This window comes from Hyla sarda, chromosome 2 (assembly GCF_029499605.1).
Source record: "Hyla sarda isolate aHylSar1 chromosome 2, aHylSar1.hap1, whole genome shotgun sequence".
NCBI classification, from domain to species: Eukaryota; Metazoa; Chordata; class Amphibia; order Anura; family Hylidae; genus Hyla; species Hyla sarda.
The window spans coordinates 48006697-48028452 of record NC_079190.1 but is presented as its reverse complement, the minus strand read 5'-3'; the positions used below and the strand labels follow the sequence as shown (position 1 = coordinate 48028452).

The following is a 21756-nucleotide window of genomic DNA, read 5'->3' as shown; positions in this document are numbered from 1 at the left end:
CTTATGTTAGGGAAAGTCACACGACACTGATTTTCCGTGGTGCAGATTTGCTGTACAATGGGTGAGGGTCTGACTTGGGTCATGACCCCGACACTAACTTGTTCTTCCAGGTCCTCCATGTCTGCTCCCTGCAGAAGGTGGATCTCCATACGTGGTGATGCGCTCACCTGGCGTTCTCTCTGGAATCTCAGGAATTGCTTGTATGGCCTGCAGGCAGCATGTATGTCTGATGAGGAAGTGGACGGACTGCTGAGAATCTTCCCTTACGTCATTTGTTTGCATGACTCGACCAATATAACCCGGCTTATCGCAATATCTGCTGATGATTGCTGACTGGGATTAACCATTTCACATCTTCATTATAATGTATATATAGTGCACCCAACACTTGTCGTAATAATGTATTACTGGCTTCTACCTAATAGTATGACCAGTAATTTCCATATATGACAAAGTTCCTTTATATAATGTGTCATCTGACTACGCCTTTGTTCTTTATAAAAATAGAGTAAGCTATAAATACAAGCTTTAGGGTGGGTTCACACGCTAGTAATTAGCAGCGGGTTTCCCGGTGCAGGAAACCTGCTGCGATTTAGGCTACTATTCATTTGAATGGGTCCATGGACAGTCCACAACAGTCTAAAATAGTGTCAAATTTGCGGACTGTCCGCAGACCCATTCAAATGATTGCTAGCGTTTCTTGCAGCAGGTTTCCCGCACCTGGAAACCCGCTGCTAGTTACTAGCATGTGAACGCACCCTTAAAGAGGAATCCGTCAGCTCTATATCATGCTCAGCTCATCCGACATGGGCAGATAGCTGTCTCTTACCTGGGGGCTGTCTGTAGATGTATAGCCATCAGCTATCGGCCCATGTCCGCAGCTCTGAGCATGATATAGAGCAGACAGATTCCCTTTAAGGGCATTGTAGTGTGCACCCACTGAAACTCAGTGAGGGCCTTTTAATGTTAGGTGTTATTCCAAAATTTAAAATAGAAAAAAGATTTTTTTTTTTTAAATCCACAATAAAATAGATATAAAAAGCAGCCGTTTTTTTCTTCTTCTTTCTTTCTTTAAATCCAATAATGTGTTCTTTTGAGGTCTTTGAAAAACTACGGCAGTAATTCCATTAAGTTCCCCTGATCTGTTCACACTTTGGAAGTTTGGTGACAGAACTATTAACAAAGCAGAATCCGCTGTTGCCAATGGGACATGGCTTATGTCTGCTGCAGATTGCGGATCCAAAGGGAGCAGATCCACTGAGGAAATTCAGCTAGGAAATTTACTTAAAGGGTTACTCCCCTTTTTTTTTTTTTTTTTTTTTTAATCAACTGGGGCCAGAAAGTTAAACAGATTTGTAAATAGAAGTAATTTACAAATCTGTTTAACTTTCTGGCCCCAGTTGATTTAAAAAAAAAAAAAAAGTTTTCCTAGGGAGAACCCCTTTAATGTGAATAAACTCTAAGAAACAAAATGTTATGGTTCATTATAGAGGATTATAAAGTTTAAGACCCCAGTTAAATGAAAAATCTGAACCGTGAATATTGTAGATTGATAGGACCTGCTGTAACTATTCTTCTTTTCCTTTTCTTACAGTTACAATAAGATCAGACACTGAAAAAGGTAAGATTTTTGTGCTAACTTTTATTTTATGAAAGACTTAGGTCATAGTACCCAGTCTAACTGCATAAACCTTGTGGGAAAGGAAAAGCTACATTGATCATCTCCTCCCCATATCCCAACCTCATACCTCCTCCCCATATCCCAACCTCATATCTCCTCCCCATATCCCAACCTCCTATCTCCTCCCCATATCCCAACCTCATATCTCCTCCCCATATCCCAACCTCATATCTCCTCCCCATACCCCAACCTCATATCTCCTCCCCATACCCCAACCTCATATCTCCTCCCCATATCCCAACCTCATATCTCCTCCCCATATCCCAACCTCATATCTCCTCCCCATATCCCAACCTCATATCCCTCCTCATATCCCAACCTCATATCTCCTCCCCATATCCCAACCTCATATCTCCTCCCCATATCCCAACCTCATATCCTTCCTCATATCTCCTCCCCATATCCCAACCTCATATCTCCTCCCCATATCCCAACCTCATATCTCCTCCCCATACCCCAACCTCATATCCTTCCTCATATCCCAACCTCATATCTCCTCCCCATATCCCAACCTCATATCTCCTCCCCATATCCCAACCTCATATCTCCTCCCCATATCCCAACCTCATATCTCCTCCCCATATCCCAACCTCATATCTCCTCCCCATACCCCAACCTCATATCTACTCCCCATATCCCAACCTCATATCTCCTCCCCATATCCCAACCTCATATCTCCTCCCCATATCCCAACCTCATATCTCCTCCCCATATCTCGTCCTCACATCCCTCCTCATATCTCGTCTTCCTATCCCATCCTCATATCTCTTCCCCATATCTCTTCCCCATATCTCTTCCCCATATCTCTTCCCCATATCTCTTCCCCATATCTCTTCCCCGTATCCTGTCCCCCGTATCCTGTCCCCCGTATCTCTGTCCCCATATCTCGTCCCCATATCTCTGTCCCCATATCTCGTCCCCATATCTCAACCCCGTCTCCTGTCCTCATATATAGTCCCCCGCAATAACTATGACTGCACCCGCCGGACAGGATGTTTAAAAGTCCAGGGCGATCTCTGCAGCCCGGAAGTAAAACGATCAGGGGATGTACTGGATGTAGAATAGACTTTCATATGACTTTAGACAAAAAAAAGAAAAAAAAAAAAAAAAAGCACCCTCACAAATGGTGTTGGTGTAGAAAGAAAATAATGCTCAAACAAACTGTAGAAGCAAAAGTTATCAAGGTAGTTATAAAGATCTATAGAGTGTGTTTTTGTTTTTGTTTTGTTTTTATATTAGCACCAATCATGGAAAAAAAATAATGCTTTGTATAATGGAGTCCATCGAGTTCAATCTGGTATATGTAGCATTCTATATGTAGCATAATATATAAGGAAAACTGAACAGAAAATGCACAAAAAAAAAATTTCAGCAGGAAATTAACTCCTGTATTCTTGCAGGATTTCTATAGCACAGTTTGTATTAGGAATATGCAGAAAATACCGTAGACCATTGAACAGTGGGGACAAGAATGGAAAACATATATATATATATAAAAATTTATCAACTGGTGCCAGAAAGTTACATATTTGTAAATTACTTCTATTTAAACATCTTAATCCTTGCAGTACTTATCAGCTGCTGTATACTACAGAGAAAGTTATTTTTTTTTTTAATTTCCTTTCTGTCTGACCACAGTGCTCCCTGCTGACACCTCTGTCCATGTCAGGAACTGTCCAGAGCAGGAGCAAATCACCATAGAAAATCTATCCTACTCTGGACAGTTCCTGACATGGACAGAGGTGTCAGCAGAGAGCACTGTGGTCAGACTGGAAAGGACTACACAACTTCTTCTGAAGCATACAGCAGCGGATAAGTACTGGAAGGATTAAGATTTTTTTCATAGTAGTAATTTACAAATCTGTTAAATTTTCTGGCACCAGTTGATTTAAAAAAAAAAAATGTTTTCCAGGGGAGTACCCCTTTAAGATATCCATCCCACAGCACTTCCGACAGAGTGCCTGTCAGCAGTTTTTAAGTTACATTTTCAGTATCACAGGCCCCCATACACATTTGAAAAAAGTGGGTCAAACTTGTCTAATGTAGCTTTTCCCAACAAGGGTGCCTTGAGCTGTTGCAAAACTACAACTCCCAGCATGCTCGGACAGCCGTTGGCTGTCCGGGCATGCTGGAAGTTGTAGTTTTGCAACAGAAGGAGGCACACTGCTTGGAAAACACTTCTCTGTGTTATGGGGCCTCCTAATTCTTACCTAATGTGTGATGACATTGGTGGAGAGAAGGATCAGGCATTCTGGATTTAAAGGGGTATTCCAGAAATAAACTAATTTCTTTATATATATATATATATATATATATATATATACATATATATATATATATATATATATCTCCAGAAAGTTAAACAGATTTGTAAATTACTTCTATTAAAAAATCTTAATCCTTCCAATAATTATCAGCTGCTCAAGTTGAGTTGTTCTTTTCTGTCTGGCAACAGTGCTCTCTGCTGACATCTCTGCTTGTTTCGGGAACTGCACAGACTAGAATAGGTTTGCTATGGGGATTTGCTTCTACTCTGGACAGTTCCCGAGACAGGTGTCATCAGAGAGGACTTAGACAGAAAAGAACAACTCAACTTCAGCAGCACTGAAAGTATTAATATTTTTTAATAGACGTAATTTACAAATCTGTTTAACTTTCTGAAGCCAGTTGATATATATATATATATATATATATAAAGTTTTTTTCTGCATAACCCCTTTAAACTGCCCAATCCTTTTATTATTGAAGAGATAAGTCACTGCCTGAGAAGCTTTATAGCTGCCTACCCTTGTCCTCCATTCAAAACCCTTGAACACTCGGCTGGGCCAAGGGTCTATGTGTATGGGGACAGTACTAAAGCTGTCATCCACATGAACATTCGGCAGACAGCTCTCCCATATGTATGACTACCTTTAGCCAACACGTTTTCTAGCACGGCCTTCTACATATTGGAAGCAGGTTGTATATAATAAAACTACCAAGCTTTAGGTTATTTATGCCTGTAAACATGTCACTGGGACAAGATCTATCTTACTGACTTTGACATTTTATTATATATTTTTTTTTAGTTATCTACCTGGTGTTTTTTCATCTATTTTTTATAATGTTTGTGTGGTCCTATTGGAAGACAATATTTTCCCGTCCAGCTAATCCAACCAAAGAGGTAAGGTCCTAGCAATCGATCTGTGTACAGTTCTGGCAATGAAGTTGTGTTTTGGTTCTGTTCATACTTTTGTGGTGCACATTTGGCCTAAACACTGAACATATAAAAAAAAAAAAAAAAAAAAAAGCCTGTAAGACAACAGCTCCATTTAATGGCCTCAGTGTATTTCAGGCCATTTGCGCACATATTTGTTTATTTAGTGAGACTCAAAAGTGTGATCTACTCCCTTTTGATTTCCACTGTCACTACAATTATATTTTTGCATACAGCAGGTTAAATAAATAAGATTTGTAATTTACTCCCTGTAAAAAAAGAGTATTTTTATGTCACTTTCATGGCCACAAGGGGTCTCCCTTCTGGTCCAGACTGCATTCAGTCTGCTTAAAAGCACAGACTTTGGTCTCCTCTTGGATTGGGAGGAGACCAAACTCAGGAAGTGTGGTCTGACCATAGGCAGTGAATAACACTCGCTCTCCCTGTTTTATACACAAAGCCAGAAAAGTGACATAAAAACACATTATTAGTTTTTTTTTTACAGAGTAAATTACAAATCTTATTTTACCTGCTGTATCATATGCAAAAGAAATTATTTTAATGACAGTGCTCATTTAAGACATTGAGGCCATTAAATAACTGGGGTTATTTTAGGTGTGCTGTGGTATACGTTGGTATCATTATTATTATTATTATTATTATTATTATTATTATATATATATATATTTTTTTAAATGAATATACAGGTTTCCAACAAATAGTGTACCAGCAACTTACTGGTATATTGAGATGTGAATCAAGCCCTACCCTGAGATATGCAGATGTGTGCCATACAGTTTCATAAATTTCTGATTGAAACCTATTATTATTAATAATAATAATGTTGTCATTAATTTATTATTAATAATAATAAATATGTTTATTTTATCATAATAAGTGTATACATATATGTTCTATATTAAAAATACCAGACAGTACCCAATTTTTATTTGGGATCCCTTTTGTATTGAAAAGTATAGTCATCTGCATCATTTAGTGAAATAAGCATGCGGGCACATAACAGCCAGACTTATGTCAAAAGGATGCTATTTTGGTGTAGGTGGACTCTGTATAGGCTATAGACCCCTACATTGGGAGCATTATGTGGTGTATACACTGCCTCAGAAAAATATTATTAAAGTATACCTATTGTATCTTATAATAAGGATCCTTTAATAAGTGGTCAGGGTGCTGAGATTTCCACCCAGTGATCACTAAAATAAAGGAACAGTAGCTGTGAGCTGAGCATTTAGCTCATTAGTTTCCGATCAGCTCTTTTTGGCTTCCCTCAGAGAGCAAAGGGTGTTTACGAGACTTTCTATAAATTCCTACGTTGCGAGCACTGTTTTAAGAGAAGAGCCCAGCAGGAACAAATGAACACAGCACTTGGCTGAGTTCTTCCTCACCTTCAACCTTCATTATAGTGATCAGTGAGGGTCTCAGTACCCAGACCACCACTAATCAAAGCTTCTGACATGTCACGTGTCTTACAAGCTGAGATCATAAAAGTTTTGTTATTGGTGTATTTACACAGTATCCCACATGTATTTGAAGCTGTAGATTTTATGCTTCAGATTTCAATGTAAAGTAAATGATTGAACACAGCTTAAAATCTGCAGCATCAAATATGCATGGGATACTGTTCATGTGAATACATAATAAGGGTCAATTCACACGTCCTTATTTTTTGCTGCAGATTATTTGCAGCAAATTTTGCTACCCACTTTAATCAATAGGCAGCAAAATCTGCTGCAGCATATCTGCAGCAAAATTAAGGATGTGTGAACTGACCCTAAGGCGATTTGTCTGGGATCATAGCTTTTTTTTTTTTTTTTTTTATAAATATGGTATAAAAATAAGTCCTACTCACCGCCCCTGATCCCCTGCAGATCCTGGTCATATGTCTTCCGGTCCCCGCTTGTCATCTCAGTTAAAACTGCCCACTTAGGCACTCCCTTACTAAGGCGGGACACACTGCTGTTGCCAGTAATTGGCTGGGTGGGCAGATCCTGCTGAGACAGTTCGTCTTGGAAGCAGGAAGAAGTGGTGAAGAGCAGGGACTGGATGATGTCAGACCAAAAGCTGCGAGGAAACGGGGAGAGGTGAGTATGACTTAATTTTGGTTTGTCATAAACCTAGAACATGGCATCCATCCCTGCTCTGAATGGTTGTAAATATGCTCTATAGTGCGGGCCAATTCCTGGCTTTAAAATGCAGTATATCTGAATGTTGAATGCCACACCCACTTCCAGTAAACCACTCCCACTTCTGCTACACTTATAAATACTGGAGTCCGGCAAGAAAATGTTGCAAATTTTGGATAGAGTATGGTGTGTGCCATGAGTTGTCAAAACCAATTGATAAATACCCCTATAATATTTTATAAGTACGTGTACAGAGAATGTTGGAATGTTGCTGAACAACTCGGTATTCCTTAAATAAGTTTTAACCTAAAATCAGAAAAGTCCTATAATTGCAAAACATGAAAGAAAGTATATTGGAGCGCATATATAGAGATATTATTAGGGTGAATTGTATGTCCGTGATATTTGGGCACTGAATGACTGTGAAAAATAAGAGTAAGGCTGGGTTCACACCACGTGTTTGCAATACAGTTCCCATATACATATTTAATTTGAAAACCGTACGGAACCGTATTGAAAACCATATTCATTGACTCTCCATTGAAAACCGTATGCCAAAAGATGCATCAGGTTGTGTCCGTTTTGCATCCTGTACGGTTTTGTCCGTTTTTTTTTCCCTGTACCCAAAACTGTAGCCTACCACAGTTTTTGGTCTAGGTGAAAAACCGTATTGAAACATAAATATACGTGTTTTTTTAACATGGGAGTTAATGGGACCATACAGAACTGTATGTGCGTACGGTTCCATCCGGTTTTCATCATATCGTTTTTGACTTTGCAGTTTTTTTCTTGGAATTTCAATCAAACAAGTGAAATGTTCATGATTCATGAAGAAATGTAAAGTTAAAAACGTATACATTTTTTCCTTTAAAAACGGATGCAACTGGACATCATTTTTCAAACCGTATACGGATTCGAATTTAACACGTTTTGATGCAGTTTAGTCCGGTTTTGAGGAATCCGTTTATTTATCAAAAACCTGATGCGGGAACTGTATTGCGAAAACGTGGTGTGAACCCAATCTAAGGGAGTTTGCTGGTAGAACAGGGCCCCAATTTGTGTAAAACCTTGGCCTGTGACTTCCCATCAGTAGCACTTATCTTTACGAGAGTCAGGTTACAGTTCAGCTAAGTTACCGGAGGGTGTAATCTCCAGTCCAGTTCCACCTTATACTGTTTTTAATGAGAAGTAAACGGTGATTGTTGTCATTGTCACCGATGGAAAGTAAGGAAAAAGTGATAGACCTAGAGACGTGTGTATCATGGGACACTGTGTGCCTCCTACCCCCCCCCTTCCTGTGCCAATATACATAGGTCATGTCTTCTGTGCTGCTCCTTCTGTATTGACTTTACCTAATCTGTGCTTCTGACACGTCCATTGTTTGCCTTCATCTATTGCCAACCTAATGTTATCCTGTGTCTTTACTTTAGTTTTGTTTGTCCAAGTCTGACAAGGAGTTGTACGAGAAGGAGGAGAGGCAAGAATACCAGCAGGAAATCCTCAGACGGGCTGCTAAAGACCTTCCCATCTACACCACCACTGCTACGAAAGGTGAGGAATCGAGGACTCCAGATACATGTATAATGCCAGTTATTGTGCGGTATTATAGCTGTCATGTCAAGCAGTACAGTCTGTATTGCTACATATCTGTTGATCAATAATAATCCTCTATTAAAATGTCACAGGTCATTGCCTAGATTGCTAGGGAAAAATTGGATAAAGGATAAATATTAAGGCCCTGTTATTGCCTCAGTAGTGTCCTTATGGTATACGCTGGGCCAGTATGACCACTATTCACACCACTGACATGACTTCCATTAAACAGAAGCCATGACTGTAGTGTCAGACCCATTCAATGATAAACAATCGCCAGAATCTGGCAGCAACTTGCCCCTCCTCTCTCCATTCAGAACATATGCACGCTCTGCTGAGCCAAGTGTTCATGTGTATGGAGGGATTGGGAGAGATCGCTGCCTGTAAAATAAACATTAAGCTAACAGCTATTAAGCTAACAGTACGGTCGCCTTCAGTGGGCACTAACACTTTAGGACATCATGGTCTGATGACAGATCTGCATTAAAGAATAGGTGGTATCTGATTTTTGGTGCAAAGCTAAATAAAAATATATTTATAAGAAGGCATATAGATAGTGTAGATAGTTTAGTCACTTATTCCTATTTTTTGTCCACCTAGTTTGTATATGTCTCCAATCAAGGACTGGAGTATGGTACTAGACGGAGACTGGGGAAGCCTAATACATTCTGACCCTGACAGTGGTGCCGGGCTGTTTGCATTCCTCTTGTGTTTGTGTATGTGATGAGAATACACAGTGCCGGTCTGTGAGCCTGGCATTGAGCGTACTGGGCTGGTGTATTTGGTGTTACATCTGATGGACCCAAGAATGAGGTCAGGATCAGGCTGAGAACATGCGCTTGCATCTAATCGTGAAGCCAGCGCTTTTGTGGCTAGAAATAATACAGCGGTGGCGCTCTGTGCTCCAGCCTTTCATTAGCAAGAGCTAAGTGGTTTCTTAATAGGACCCTGAGCTAAATGTAGATTTCCTTTAAAAATATCTGAAAGCATCAACACTTTTAGCAAGTCATCAGGGAGCGAAACACATGGTGTGAGGAGAGACACATGTATATAGCAGGAGTGAGGAGAGACATGTATATAGCAGGAGGGAGGAGACACATGTATATAGCAGGAGGGAGGAGACACATGTATATAGCAGGAGTGAGGAGAGACACATGTATATAGCAGGAGTGAGGAGAGACATGTATATAGCAGGAGGGAGGAGAGACACATGTATATAGCAGGAGTGAGGAGAGACACATGTATATAGCAGGAGGGAGGAGAGACATGTATATAGCAGGAGGGAGGAGAGACACATGTATATAGCAGGAGGGAGGAGAGACATGTATATAGCAGGAGTGAGGAGAGACATGTATATAGCAGGAGTGAGGATACACATGTATATAGCAGGAGGGAGGAGAGACACATGTATATAGCAGGAGTGAGGAGAGACACGTATATAGCAGGAGGGAGGAGAGACACATGTATATAGCAGGAGGGAGGAGAGACAAATGTATATAGCAGGAGGGAGGAGACACATGTATATAGCAGGAGGGAGGAGAGACACATGTATATAGCAGGAGGGAGGAGAGACACATGTATATAGCAGGAGGGAGGAGAGACACATGTATATAGCAGGAGGGAGGAGAGACACATGTATATAGCAGGAGGGAGGAGACACATGTATATAGCAGGAGTGAGGAGAGACACGTATATAGCAGGAGTGCGGAGATACACATGTATATAGCAGGAGGGAGGAGAGACATGTATATAGCAGGAGTGAGGAGAGACACGTATATAGCAGGAGTGAGGAGAGACACATGTATATAGCAGGAGGGAGGAGAGACACATGTATATAGCAGGAGGGTGGAGAGACACGTATATAGCAGGAGGGAGGAGAGACACGTATATAGCAGGAGGGTGGAGAGACACGTATATAGCAGGAGTGAGGAGAGACACATGTATATAGCAGAAGGGAGGAGAGACATGTATATAGCAGGAGTGAGGAGAGACACATGTATATAGCAGGAGTGAGGAGACACATGTATATAGGAGGAATGAGGAGAGACACGTATATAGCAGGAGTGAGGATACACATGTATATAGCAGGAGGGAGGAGAGACACATGTATATAGCAGGAGGGAGGAGAGACACATGTATATAGGAGGAGTGAGGAGACACATGTATATAGCAGGAGTGAGGAGACACATGTATATAGCAGGAGTGAGGAGACACGTGTATATTGCAGGAGTGAGGAGAGACACATGTATATAGCAGGAGTGAGGAGACACATGTATATAGGAGGAATGAGGAGAGACACGTGTATATAGCAGGAGTGAGGAGTGGTATACCGCGGTTTTAGGTCCAGTGACAAAACCGGATACGGGGTAAAAATTAGCCAAGCGGAGTTACTTATCCGACTCTGGTCGGCTCATTCAAATGATTGAGATACGGGCCGGGTCCGGCTGGGATTCTGGAGCGCATGTTTTTCCTATCCCCTACCAGATCCGGTCCCCGTATGTGATAAATGAACCCAGCCTTAGTCTGATTCTACCCAAAGAGGATCTCTTGCTCTGGGGGACCTGTCCATTCCTGCTTTATAGTCACAGTAAACAGTGAACATGTCAATAAGTTTGATTGGTCAGGGTCTGGATGATCAGACCTTCATTGCTGGAGAGAATTGGGACAAGCGTGCGGCTATGTGCACCTCTCCTCCGCCTGCTGTAGGAGACAGATTCTGAAGTCTATGGAGCCCATCGTCTGCACGAGGTGAGAAGCACTTAGCAGGGTCTTATTAACCTACCAATGAAAACTGTTGAAGTGTCTGTGTAACCGGTCTAAAGTTTTTTTAAAGTGACGGAAACACTTTATACAGAATATTATTACTGGGGTGAATCCTAAAATGTGTCTCTGTCATACGTCACATTTACCATGGCAGTCACAATGGGGTTGTCTTTACAGTGTGTAGTTAAGTACCATACAATCCCTGCATGGCTTCTCAGCTGTAGATATGAGAAGATTGGAAAATTCATCATAACATCCAGTGATCGTGGAACAAAGTGTCCAGTGTCCCAAGTGTCACAGCTGGAGGTGACGGAGCTTCTCTGTGATGCCCGGGAGGCCAGACACAGCCGGTCTGTTCTAGTGCCCATGATGAAAATACATCTGGTGACTAAATGTGCCCCTATGAAGTGAGGGCAGTCTACAATCTTCATCGCCAGTGCTAATGCTATGATCTAGATGTCATACCTGCGGTCCTCCAGCTGTTGCAAAACTACATCTACCAGCATGGCCAGACAGCCAAAAGTGCTATAATAGGTCCCCAGTTGTCCTACAAATCCCTCTGTGCCATCCTGTTTACTTCTATAAGACCATAGGTCCAGGCTGTCCTGGAATAGCCTTGGATTCTGATAAAGGGCTGCCAGGAAAGTGAAAGATACAGCTTCTGTCTTCCAATTACAGCACCACACCTATCAACAGGTCATGTGTGGTATTGCAGCTGAGACCCATTCACTTCAATGGAGCCAATCTGCACAAGAAAGCTTTTATTATTCCTAGACAGTATAATAGACTTGGCACGACACCCGCCTGGCACTGCGTCCCTCACCTTGATTCTCCGCCAGGATGAATCTTTTATGTCCTGCCCCATATATCCAGCATAGATAAGCGGTGCACTGTATAGACCAGTATTTCCCTACCAGTGTGGCCCCCAACTGGTGTTGATACAACATTTCTCACGTTGCTCAGCTCACACAATGCCGATTCCATTGCCAGTAACGTCATCGTTGGAATTGATCCTATCAGCCAGGAAGTCCTGTCCCACTGTCCCTGCCTTACTCCTCTCCTAATATTTCAACAAGCAGTATGATGCAGTACAATGAGGAAACTGTGCATTGATTTTCCTCTTCCACTGCTAAATGAGGTATTCTAGTTACAATGCGGTCCAGTAAGTGTTTCTAATGTAAAGGGGGAGGGGGTTTACAGGGACTGTGTGGTATACAAAATGCATTTTTAAATACCTCGTGAGGGAATTCTTACATAGTGGATATGGTTGAAAAAAAAAAAAAAGCACCAAGTCCAGCCAATCCCTGGCCGTAGCAGTGTCCCACCTCAGCCATTGTGTGTCTAAGCGGCACTCTGACATACTGGGCTCCAGTAAGTGGAGTGTGGCTGAGAATAGGGGAGACTGCAGGGGACCGAATGTACACTTTTTTTTTTTGTTAAGTCCAAACAGGAGATTAGAAAGAATGAAGCACTCACCAGGTCTTTTTTGGGGATTCGCAAGCTTCTTTATGGCATATCAGCCCGCAGCGTTCCTACATGTGTGGGAGAACGGACAGGTGGAGCAAGGCTCACCCGCACATGTCGGAACGCTGCTGGCTGATATGCCATAAAGAAGCTTGCGATTCCCCAAAAATGACCTGGTGAGTGCTTAATTCTTTCTAATCTCCTGTTTGGATTTTAATTTGGACAGTCAAATGTGAGCACCAGGAGGGTCATTATACCAGGAAAGCCTAGCGGGATATACTATAGTGGAGTTGCAGTGCCGGGCATCATCTGTCTTGGACTGTTTGTAACACTTTTTTTTTTTTTTTTTTTTTTGTTTAAGCCGGGCAGCCTGGTTTTCAGATTTTTTTTTTTTTGCCGGACAACCCCTTTAATGAAGGTGGAGGTTTCCATTCAGGACTTATCTATTAGCCAGAGTAGAGATCTAGTACAAAGAAAGTCGTCGATATAAACATGCATTACACAACCAGTCCATTAGTTTGAATGGCAAGTGGCGCTGCAGAAAAATTCAACACTTGGATCAGGCTCTACGCAGCAGGACATCCTGTCTGTGCGATGTGTCAAAAGTTTATTTAAATAGATATGAGGGGTATTCCGGCCAAAGACCTCTTATCCCCTATCCAAAGGATAGGTGGTAAGATGTCTGATCGCGGAGGACCTGCCACTGGGGACCCCAGACACCGGCACCCCAGACATCTGGTGCACGGAGCGAACTTCGCTCTGTGCCGGTTGACTGGTGATTTGGGGTGGAGGTTCTGTGACTGCAAGGATCCAGGTTCGATGCCCTCTTTCGCAAATGCACCTGGCTTCAACCTAGGTGTTAACCAGGGTATCAGCTGAGGAGCCATATACTGATGGCATCTTGACCAAAGGCAAGATGCGCAGGGGTTACAGGGAGGTGAGGAACCGAATGGCCACACACACTTCCCCTAGACTGCCAGGAGGTACACCCAGAAGGGCTTCCGCATCCTGACAATCCTGTGTTCAAAACAAAACCCACAAAGTGGCACAGTGACATACAAAAATACTGCCCGGATCTATAAAAAATTTCCCTGATCCTAGCCATAAGGCTGGGATACCAAGGGTGAGTGCCAAAGGTGAAGAGTGTGTGGTGCAGTGCGTTCACTCAGTGAGTTATAAAACCCAATGAGTTTCGGCACCACTTCCCGAGGCACAAACAGATCTTGGCTTGACCCTCCCAGCCTCATGGCGAGAATCGGGGGAAACAGGTCACATCAGGGCAGCTGTTGAGCTGATCCTCTGGCACCAGCCCCGGAACGTCCCGGTACACCTACTCCTCCATGCAGCATCCATTCTACATCAATGGCAGAGACTGGACCACTGATAAGAACAGATACTACCCTTGATCTTAGCCAAAAGGCCGAGAAGGGCCCCATTACACAGGGGGATTATTAACCGAACAGGGCCAGCACTCATTCATTGGCTGATCGAGTAGGCTGTCCATAATGTCTGCCTGGATTCCTTTTGAAAATACCATTCACTTGAATTTCATAGCACAACTACCTCTAGGTTATGTATACCCTTTGTTCAGCCTCCTTTTAGTTGGTACTTTTTCAATGACATCTTCAAGGTTGTACCGCGATTTTTACACAAAATCGCTGCAAAATGCAGTTGTGTGAATGTGAACCTAAAGCTGTCCAGGCTGCAGAAAGCCCATAGACAGCAGAGGAGCTTACATTCTATCTGCCAAGACCTGCGATTACATCATCAGGAATGTTCTGGCAGATCGAATGGACAGAGGCATCTGGAGTAATGAAGGGTCTGGGGTACAGAGGGTTTGGAGAGGACAGAGGGGTCTAAAGAGGACATAGTGATCTGGGGTACAGAGGGGTCGGGGGCATACAGAGGGGTCTGGGATACAAACGGTCAAAGGTACAGAGGGTCTAGAGAGGACAGCGTCTGGGGTACATTGAGGTCTGGAGAAGATAGAGGGGTCTGGTGTACAGAGGGGTCTGAGCTGCAGAAGAGTCTGGGGTACAGAGGGGGTCTAAAGGAGGATAGAGGGGCCTGGGGTACAGAGCAGTCTGGAGTACAGAGGGGGTCTGGAGGACAGAGTGGTGAGGTGTACAGACTGGTTTGGGGGGGGGGGGGGGTGGGAACAAAGAAATCTGGAGAGGACAGAGGGGCCTGGAGGACATGTGCCTGAAATACCAAGTGTTCTTGGGGTACAGAGGAGACTGGAGAAGACCAAGGGGTCTGGGGTACAGAGGGATCTGGAGAGAATAGAAAGGTCTAGGATACAGAGGGGTCTGAGCTGCAGAAGAGTCTGGGGTACAAAGGGGGTCTTGAGGAGGACAGAGGGGTCTTGGGTACAGAGGGGGTCTGGAGAGGACAAAGGGATCTGGAGGACAGAGTGGTGAGGTGAACAGAGTGGTCTGGGGAGGACAAAGAAATTTGGAGAGGACAGAGGGGCCTGGAGGACATGTGCCTGAAATAGAATGTTCTTGTGGTACAGAGGTGTCTGGAGAGGATAGAGAGGTCCCTTAACAAGTAGGAGGTACATTTGCAAACTGTTGTAATTCCTGCACCGTTCACCTGATTTGGATGTAAATATCCTCAAATTAAAGCTCAATTTTAAAGGAAGACGGAAAATCGTTCAAAACCGATGAGGGGTCATTGACTGCAATACGTACCTGTCCCTCCGAAGATCTGCTTCCATTTTCCGTGAATTGCGCGCTGGAGGCGGCCGTCGGCTCATTTTGGATATTAATTGTCGCGGGTTACGTGAGTTGGGTTGGTGCAGCGGTCACGTGCGTCGCGACAATGAATATTCAAATTGAGCCGGTGGGCCCCACCTCAAGCGTGCAATTCATGGACAATGGAAGCAGATCGTCGGAGGGACAGATCTCCGTAGTGCAGGTACGTATAGCAGTCAGTGACCCCTTTATTGGTCTCTTGTTCCAGTGTATTGGGTTTAGTGTGGGTGAACATGACTGTTTTCCTTTAATAGCATCATGTGACATTGAATGGCCCGCCTCTATCCCCTCCCTTTTGTAGCTCTACCCTACCATTGCCACACCCACTTAAATGCTGCCCCTCCCCCCCCCCCCCCCCCAAATTTGTCGGGGTTCCTACGTCCCTGGACTTCCACCTCTCTAAACAACATCTAGAGCCAGAGTGGAGACCGACCCAGGCATACTTGTTTTGGGCTTAAAGGGGCACTGTCGGATACAAAAACTTTTGATATGTTGTAAAGCATGTATAACCAATAGGTTTTGCAATTACTTTCATTAGAACATTTTCAGTGCTTACTAAAAAAAAGCCAGTCAAACAACTGCCCCCCCTGCCTGCTTGGACACATACTAGTCCTGCTGTGTCCATGCGTCATCACCTATGTCATGGACATACTTCCTTGATTGACAGCTGTGAGCGCAGGGAAAAATCCTCCCCCTGTCAGCTTGTGTCCCGCTACTGTCAGTGAGGAGAAGCTGGGAGTTGTAGTTTTGCTAATGCTAGGGGAGATGTGAGCAGACAGCATACTGAGGGAGGGGGCGGAGACCTGCACAGTGAGGCCACCCCCCCCCCCCCCCCCGCTTTGAGAGGAATTCAGACTAGTGATCTAAATTAAAAGTGTAATAAAAAAAAAAAAAAAAAGGTGCTAGACACATGAAAACTAGATGTACATGGTCAGGATTAGGGATTTTTGTTGGATCTAATGGGTACGCTTTAAAGATGGCTGCCATCTGCATGGGGTTTCTGATTAGACAGAAGGGGCAATGAAGGGGTTGTAGTTCTGATATAGTGTTGTATTGTGAGAAGCGTGTGCCATTTACCAGTAGACGGCACGTGCTTCATTAATTTCTATAGGAGCGCCGATGATGCCTGAGAGCTGTACTCGGGTCTTTTCGATGTTCCTTACTCTCTACTCACTGAGTGCCGGGTCCCGTCCCGGTGATCGTGGCGGGCCCCAGTGGTCGGATCCCCCTCGATCAGCTACTTAGCCCCTATCTGGGGATAAGTTCATTTTCGCCCTGGTCATGGGCATCAACATATGAAGTGGCAGCCAGAAGATAATCTAATGTATAGAGCCCTGACATGCGTCTGTGATTGTATCTACTATGTTTGATTTTCATATCCAATACAGTTATTTCCACTTATGCCAGTTGTCTCCAAACTGTGGACCTCCAGATGTTGCAAATCTACAACTCCCAGTATGCCCGGACAGCCGTTGGCTGTCCGGGCATGCTGGGAGTTGTAGATTTGCAACATCTGGAGGTCCACTGTTTGGAGAGCCCTGACTTGTACTTTTAAAGTGGTGCAGAGTAATAAATGTAGCCCATATGATCAGCCTTACTTGTCTACTGAATGCAATCTGTTCTATTAAGTTATTCTAGGACATTCACGCTTACTGCTTGTTTTATTTCTCACTAAATCTAGCAATCCGATATTGTGAAAGATGCCAGCTGATCAAACCCGACCGATGCCACCACTGTTCAGCCTGCGATGTGTAAGTCCTTCACACTGATGATATAGCACCAACATATTCTGCCACGCTGTAGAGAGAGATTGTTCTCTTTCGTGCCCTGCCTCCATTGGAGATTACAATCTGTTTTTGGAAAGCCGAGAACCAAGAGGAGACTTAGGCAAATATGGGGACAAAATGCAAACTCCTAGATGTGGCCCTTGGTTGTATTTAAAGGGGTATTCCAGGGAAAACGTGTGTATATGTGTGTGTGTGTGTATATATATATATATATATATATATATATATATATATATACATCTCTCTCTCTCTCTCTATCTCTCTATCTCTATTTCTCTATCTCTATATATCTCTCTCTCTCTATATCTCTCTCTCTATCTATCTCTCTATCTATATCCTGGCTCCAGAAAGTTTAAACAGATTTGTAAATTACTCCTATAAAAAAAATCTTAATCCTTCCGATAATTATCAGCTGCTGAAGTTGAGTTGTTATTTTCTGTCTGACAACAGTGCTCTCTGCTGACATCTCTGCTTGTCTCGGGAACTGCACAGAGTAGAAGAGGTTTGCTATGGGGGATTTGCTTCTACTCTGGACAGTTCCCGAGACAGGTGTCATCAGAGAGCACTTAGACAGAAAAGAACAACTCAACTTCAGCAGCTCATAAGTACTGAAAGGATTAAGATTTTTTTTTTTAATAGACATAATTTATAAATCTGTTTTAACTTTCTGTAGCCAGTTGATATAAAAAAAAAAATTCTTGCATAACCCCTTTAAAGGAATACTGTAGTGTAATACCTATCTGAGGGATAGGAGATAAGTTATAGATTGCGGGGGGTCCAACCGCTGGATTCTCCTATACGGGGCCGCGGCTGTCCGCAGGATGAGGGCATGTCCATCCCCAGCATGACGGGGCGGCCAACGTGCCCCCATAGAGATACATGGAGGGGGCGTGGCTTCCTGCTGGGGACTGGATGGCGCTTTCTGTGGACTGCCGCGGCCCTTAGGGGAGAAGTTAAATTACACTACAGTATTCCTTTAATTCTGCACCACATGTGCATATAAATAGGAAGTTCATATTGATCAGTACTAATCTTCATATTTATCAACGCATAATGGATGATTAATAATGAACATGGAAGCTGATACAGAGCCGTATAAATAACTCACTTATAAAGGGTACTTAGAAGATAACAGCCAAAGCAGAGTTCAATGAGCTGTGTAGAAGCTCTAAGCCTCTTATGTCCGGGGTCCCCAGGCTGGGTAGGCTTTATAGTTTGCAGTGAAGGAAATATTTATCCATTAGTAGGAGATGGTACGTGAGTCCCAACAGTAGTAAGGGGAAAATTCCACAGTGTCTTAAATAGGTTTTCCCATAATGACACAGGAGAGGTGATAAGTGTCTAAACAGTGGGGGTTGAGCCTCTGAAACGGGGGTCCAAGGGGCCCCTGTTTGAATAAAGAGGTGGTAAAGCTTGTGCCCCATTTCTCCAATCATACTCTATGCCAGTGGTCTTCAACCTGCGGACCTTCAGCTGTTGCAAAACTACAACTCCCAGCATGCCCGGACAGCCAACGGCTGTCCGGGCATGCTGGGAGTTGTAGTTTTGCAACATCTGGAGGTCCGCAGGTTGAAGACCACTGCTCTATGCTGATGTAGTAGTCTGTAAGTGCTGTATGCCACTATTTCCAGCAAAGACATTTAATTTGAGGGGTAGTGCACATACTTTATCCCTCCATTCAAACAGGAGCACCATTCTTAAAGGGGTTATCCAGGAAAAAACTTTTATTTATATATATATATATATATATATATATATATATATATATATATATATATATATCTATCAACTGGCTCCAGAAAGGTTAAACAGATTTGTAAATTACTTCTATTAAAAAAAAATCTTAATCATTTCAGTACTTATGAGCTTCCGAAGTTAAGGTTGTTCTTTTCTGTCTAAGTGCTATCTGATGACAGGTGTCTCGGGAACCGCCCAGTTTATAAGCAAATTCCCATAGCAAACCTCTTCTAAACTGGGCGGTTCCCGAGACACGTGTCATCAGAGAGGATTGAGACAGAAAAGAACAACCTTAACTTCAGAAGCTCATAAGTACTGAAAGGATTAAGATTTTTTAATAGAAGTAATTTACAAATCTGTTTAACTTTCTGGAGCCAGTTGATATATAAAAAAAAGCTTTTTCCTGGATAACCCCTTTAATGATCAGATGCCTTAAAGTGACTCATACCACTCTTAAAGTGTATCTGTCATATCACAGAAATAAAATGATGCTTATATATGTTACTCACTAGGTCATGCAGATGCTTTACATGTCTTTTTGTTAAGTGTCTAGCTTCTGTATTTGGCTCACAAATCCCTCTGTTCTGCTGCTCACTCATTCTTACATCCACTGCTCAGGCATGCACGCAGCATGCCCTTACCAGGAATTCACTTCCTCCCTGAGTCTGCTGTGCTGGGTCTCTTCATCTGACCATGGCAGGCTACTCTGTAACCCCCTCCTCTCTGTTTTCATGCTGCAGTCTGAGCACAGAGGAGTGCTAGTCCCACCCTCACTTCCTGGACTTTGAGGGACATTAAACAAATGTAAATTAGCTTTTTGCTCACTTTAGAGTTGCCGGGAAAGTGGCGTCCTTGCGCCAAATGTATCAAATGGTGCACGGAAATTAATGAATGCCTGCTGAACTGCTCTGGTTAAATTTCGCAGAGCAGTGACGGGCCTTTTGACAATTGTATTAAAGGTCGCACGGACCTTAATACAATTGTTGCATGGTGTGATATTGGGCAGGGTTAAAATTCCCTGTGATTTCTTCTATATCTGGTCCATGCAACTTTTTCGCAGTTAAATTAGTGACCACTGCACAAAGCGATGTAAATCCGATCACTTAGTGGTCATAAACATTAAACAGTCTAAATGAATGTGACAAGAAAAGTCACACGAGACCAGCCTGCGACTTTTCCTGTGACAAATTTAGACGAAAAAAAGCCATCTATATTGTTTGATAAATCCCCTTCTTTGTCCCAGCCTGTACTTCAGCTAGGACAAAGATGATGCTGCAGCCAGACAGGATTGTGTTCTGGATGGTATGGGGACCCCTAGTGGTCTTTTTTTTTTATAAGCCATGATTTCTATAAGGGGAGAACATACACAGTTAATAGAGCTGCCATACATTGTATAGTGGCCATGGGAGCTTAGCTGTAGTTACTCAGCTTGCCCTCTACACCGTGTCTGGCGCCCTCTGCTTCTGGTACCGTTTCTCTGTGTATGCGGGCATCATGGCTCTGGCAAACTGCTCAACCAGGTGTCAGACCCCCACCAATCAGAAAATTCCTTAAAGAGGCACTCCGACCCTAATAAATCTTATCCCCTATCCGTGACGTCTCACTAAATATTTGGAGCCTCCAGAGCCACGGGGAGCTCACAAAGGTGGCTGTGCAATGACAGAATCCCCAGCAGCGGGACCCCCGCGACCAGACATCTTATGCCCTATCCTTTGGATAGGGGATAAAATGTATTAGGGCCGGAGAACCCATTTAAAATTAACCCTGTCTATTTTTACATACAGGATGAGTTTATAGAGGATAACTCTTAGGCTAGGTTCAGACTACAGAATCTCTGGACAGAAAATTTCCGCCCGGAGATTCCGAGTGTGGTCAGCGCTGATTGAATCAGTCGGTGCTAGGACCACGCGGACACTGCAGTCTCCAATAGACTGCAATGATTTCCGCACGGATTTCCGCCTGAAGAAAGAGCAACGCCATTCTTCAGGCGGAAATTTCCAAGCGGATTTTCCGTTCACAAATTCCGAAGTGTGAATTTTTGTGAACGGAAACCCATTCACTACACTATACATTTTAGCAAGCGGAATTTCCGCCAGCAAATTTCAAAGCGGCATTGCAGACGGGAATTCCGTAGTCTGAACCTAGCCTTAAAATGGCTTCAGTGGTGTAGAAAACCCATTTCTATTAGGGAACATTAAGTGGGGTCAGTAGGTTGGGACCTGTCAATTAGCCGTAAATGAAACAAATGATAAACCGTGTTTAAATATCTAAGACAGTGTTTCCCAACCAGTGTGCCTCCAGCTGTTGCAAAACTACAACTCCCAGCATGCCCGGACAGCCTTAGGCTGTCCGGGCATGCTGGGAGTAGTAGTTTTGCAACGGCTGGAGACAAACTACACTGCTTTAAGATCAAGTGAACTGTGTAATTCTTTATTTCTCCCATTGGTGGCGCTGCAATGAATCTCACACTCGGTTCCCCCACAAATTACACCAGAACCCTGCAAGTCCCTGGAGTTGGGCAACCTTTAATCAGCTTATTTTGTGGGAGACTTTTAACAAAAGGGCATTGTAACTCTCTGTGAAAATAGAATTTTTAGACTTTATTTATACTTTGTTGCTAATTATTCTTTTATGT

General features: G+C 43.2%; 1 protein-coding gene and 1 pseudogene across 6 annotated transcripts in view; one reads left to right on the top strand and one right to left on the bottom strand.

Moving 5' to 3' along the window:
• ZDHHC20 (zinc finger DHHC-type palmitoyltransferase 20) overlaps nt 1-21756 on the top strand; it is an 82339-nt gene that overhangs the window by 44866 nt on the left and 15717 nt on the right. For 5 of the 6 annotated variants that reach the window (XM_056561740.1, XM_056561739.1, XM_056561744.1 and 2 more), the window contains exons 2-5: nt 1595-1621; nt 4750-4844; nt 8452-8572; nt 17279-17348. In XM_056561740.1, the coding sequence (XP_056417715.1) occupies nt 1595-1621; nt 4750-4844; nt 8452-8572; nt 17279-17348 (313 nt within the window). Of the gene's footprint in view, nt 1-219; nt 367-1594; nt 1622-4749; nt 4845-8451; nt 8573-17278; nt 17349-21756 lie in introns of those variants that run through there. The other variant, XM_056561743.1, reaches the window with a different exon arrangement.
• LOC130359992 (U2 spliceosomal RNA) lies at nt 14155-14273 on the bottom strand (annotated as a pseudogene).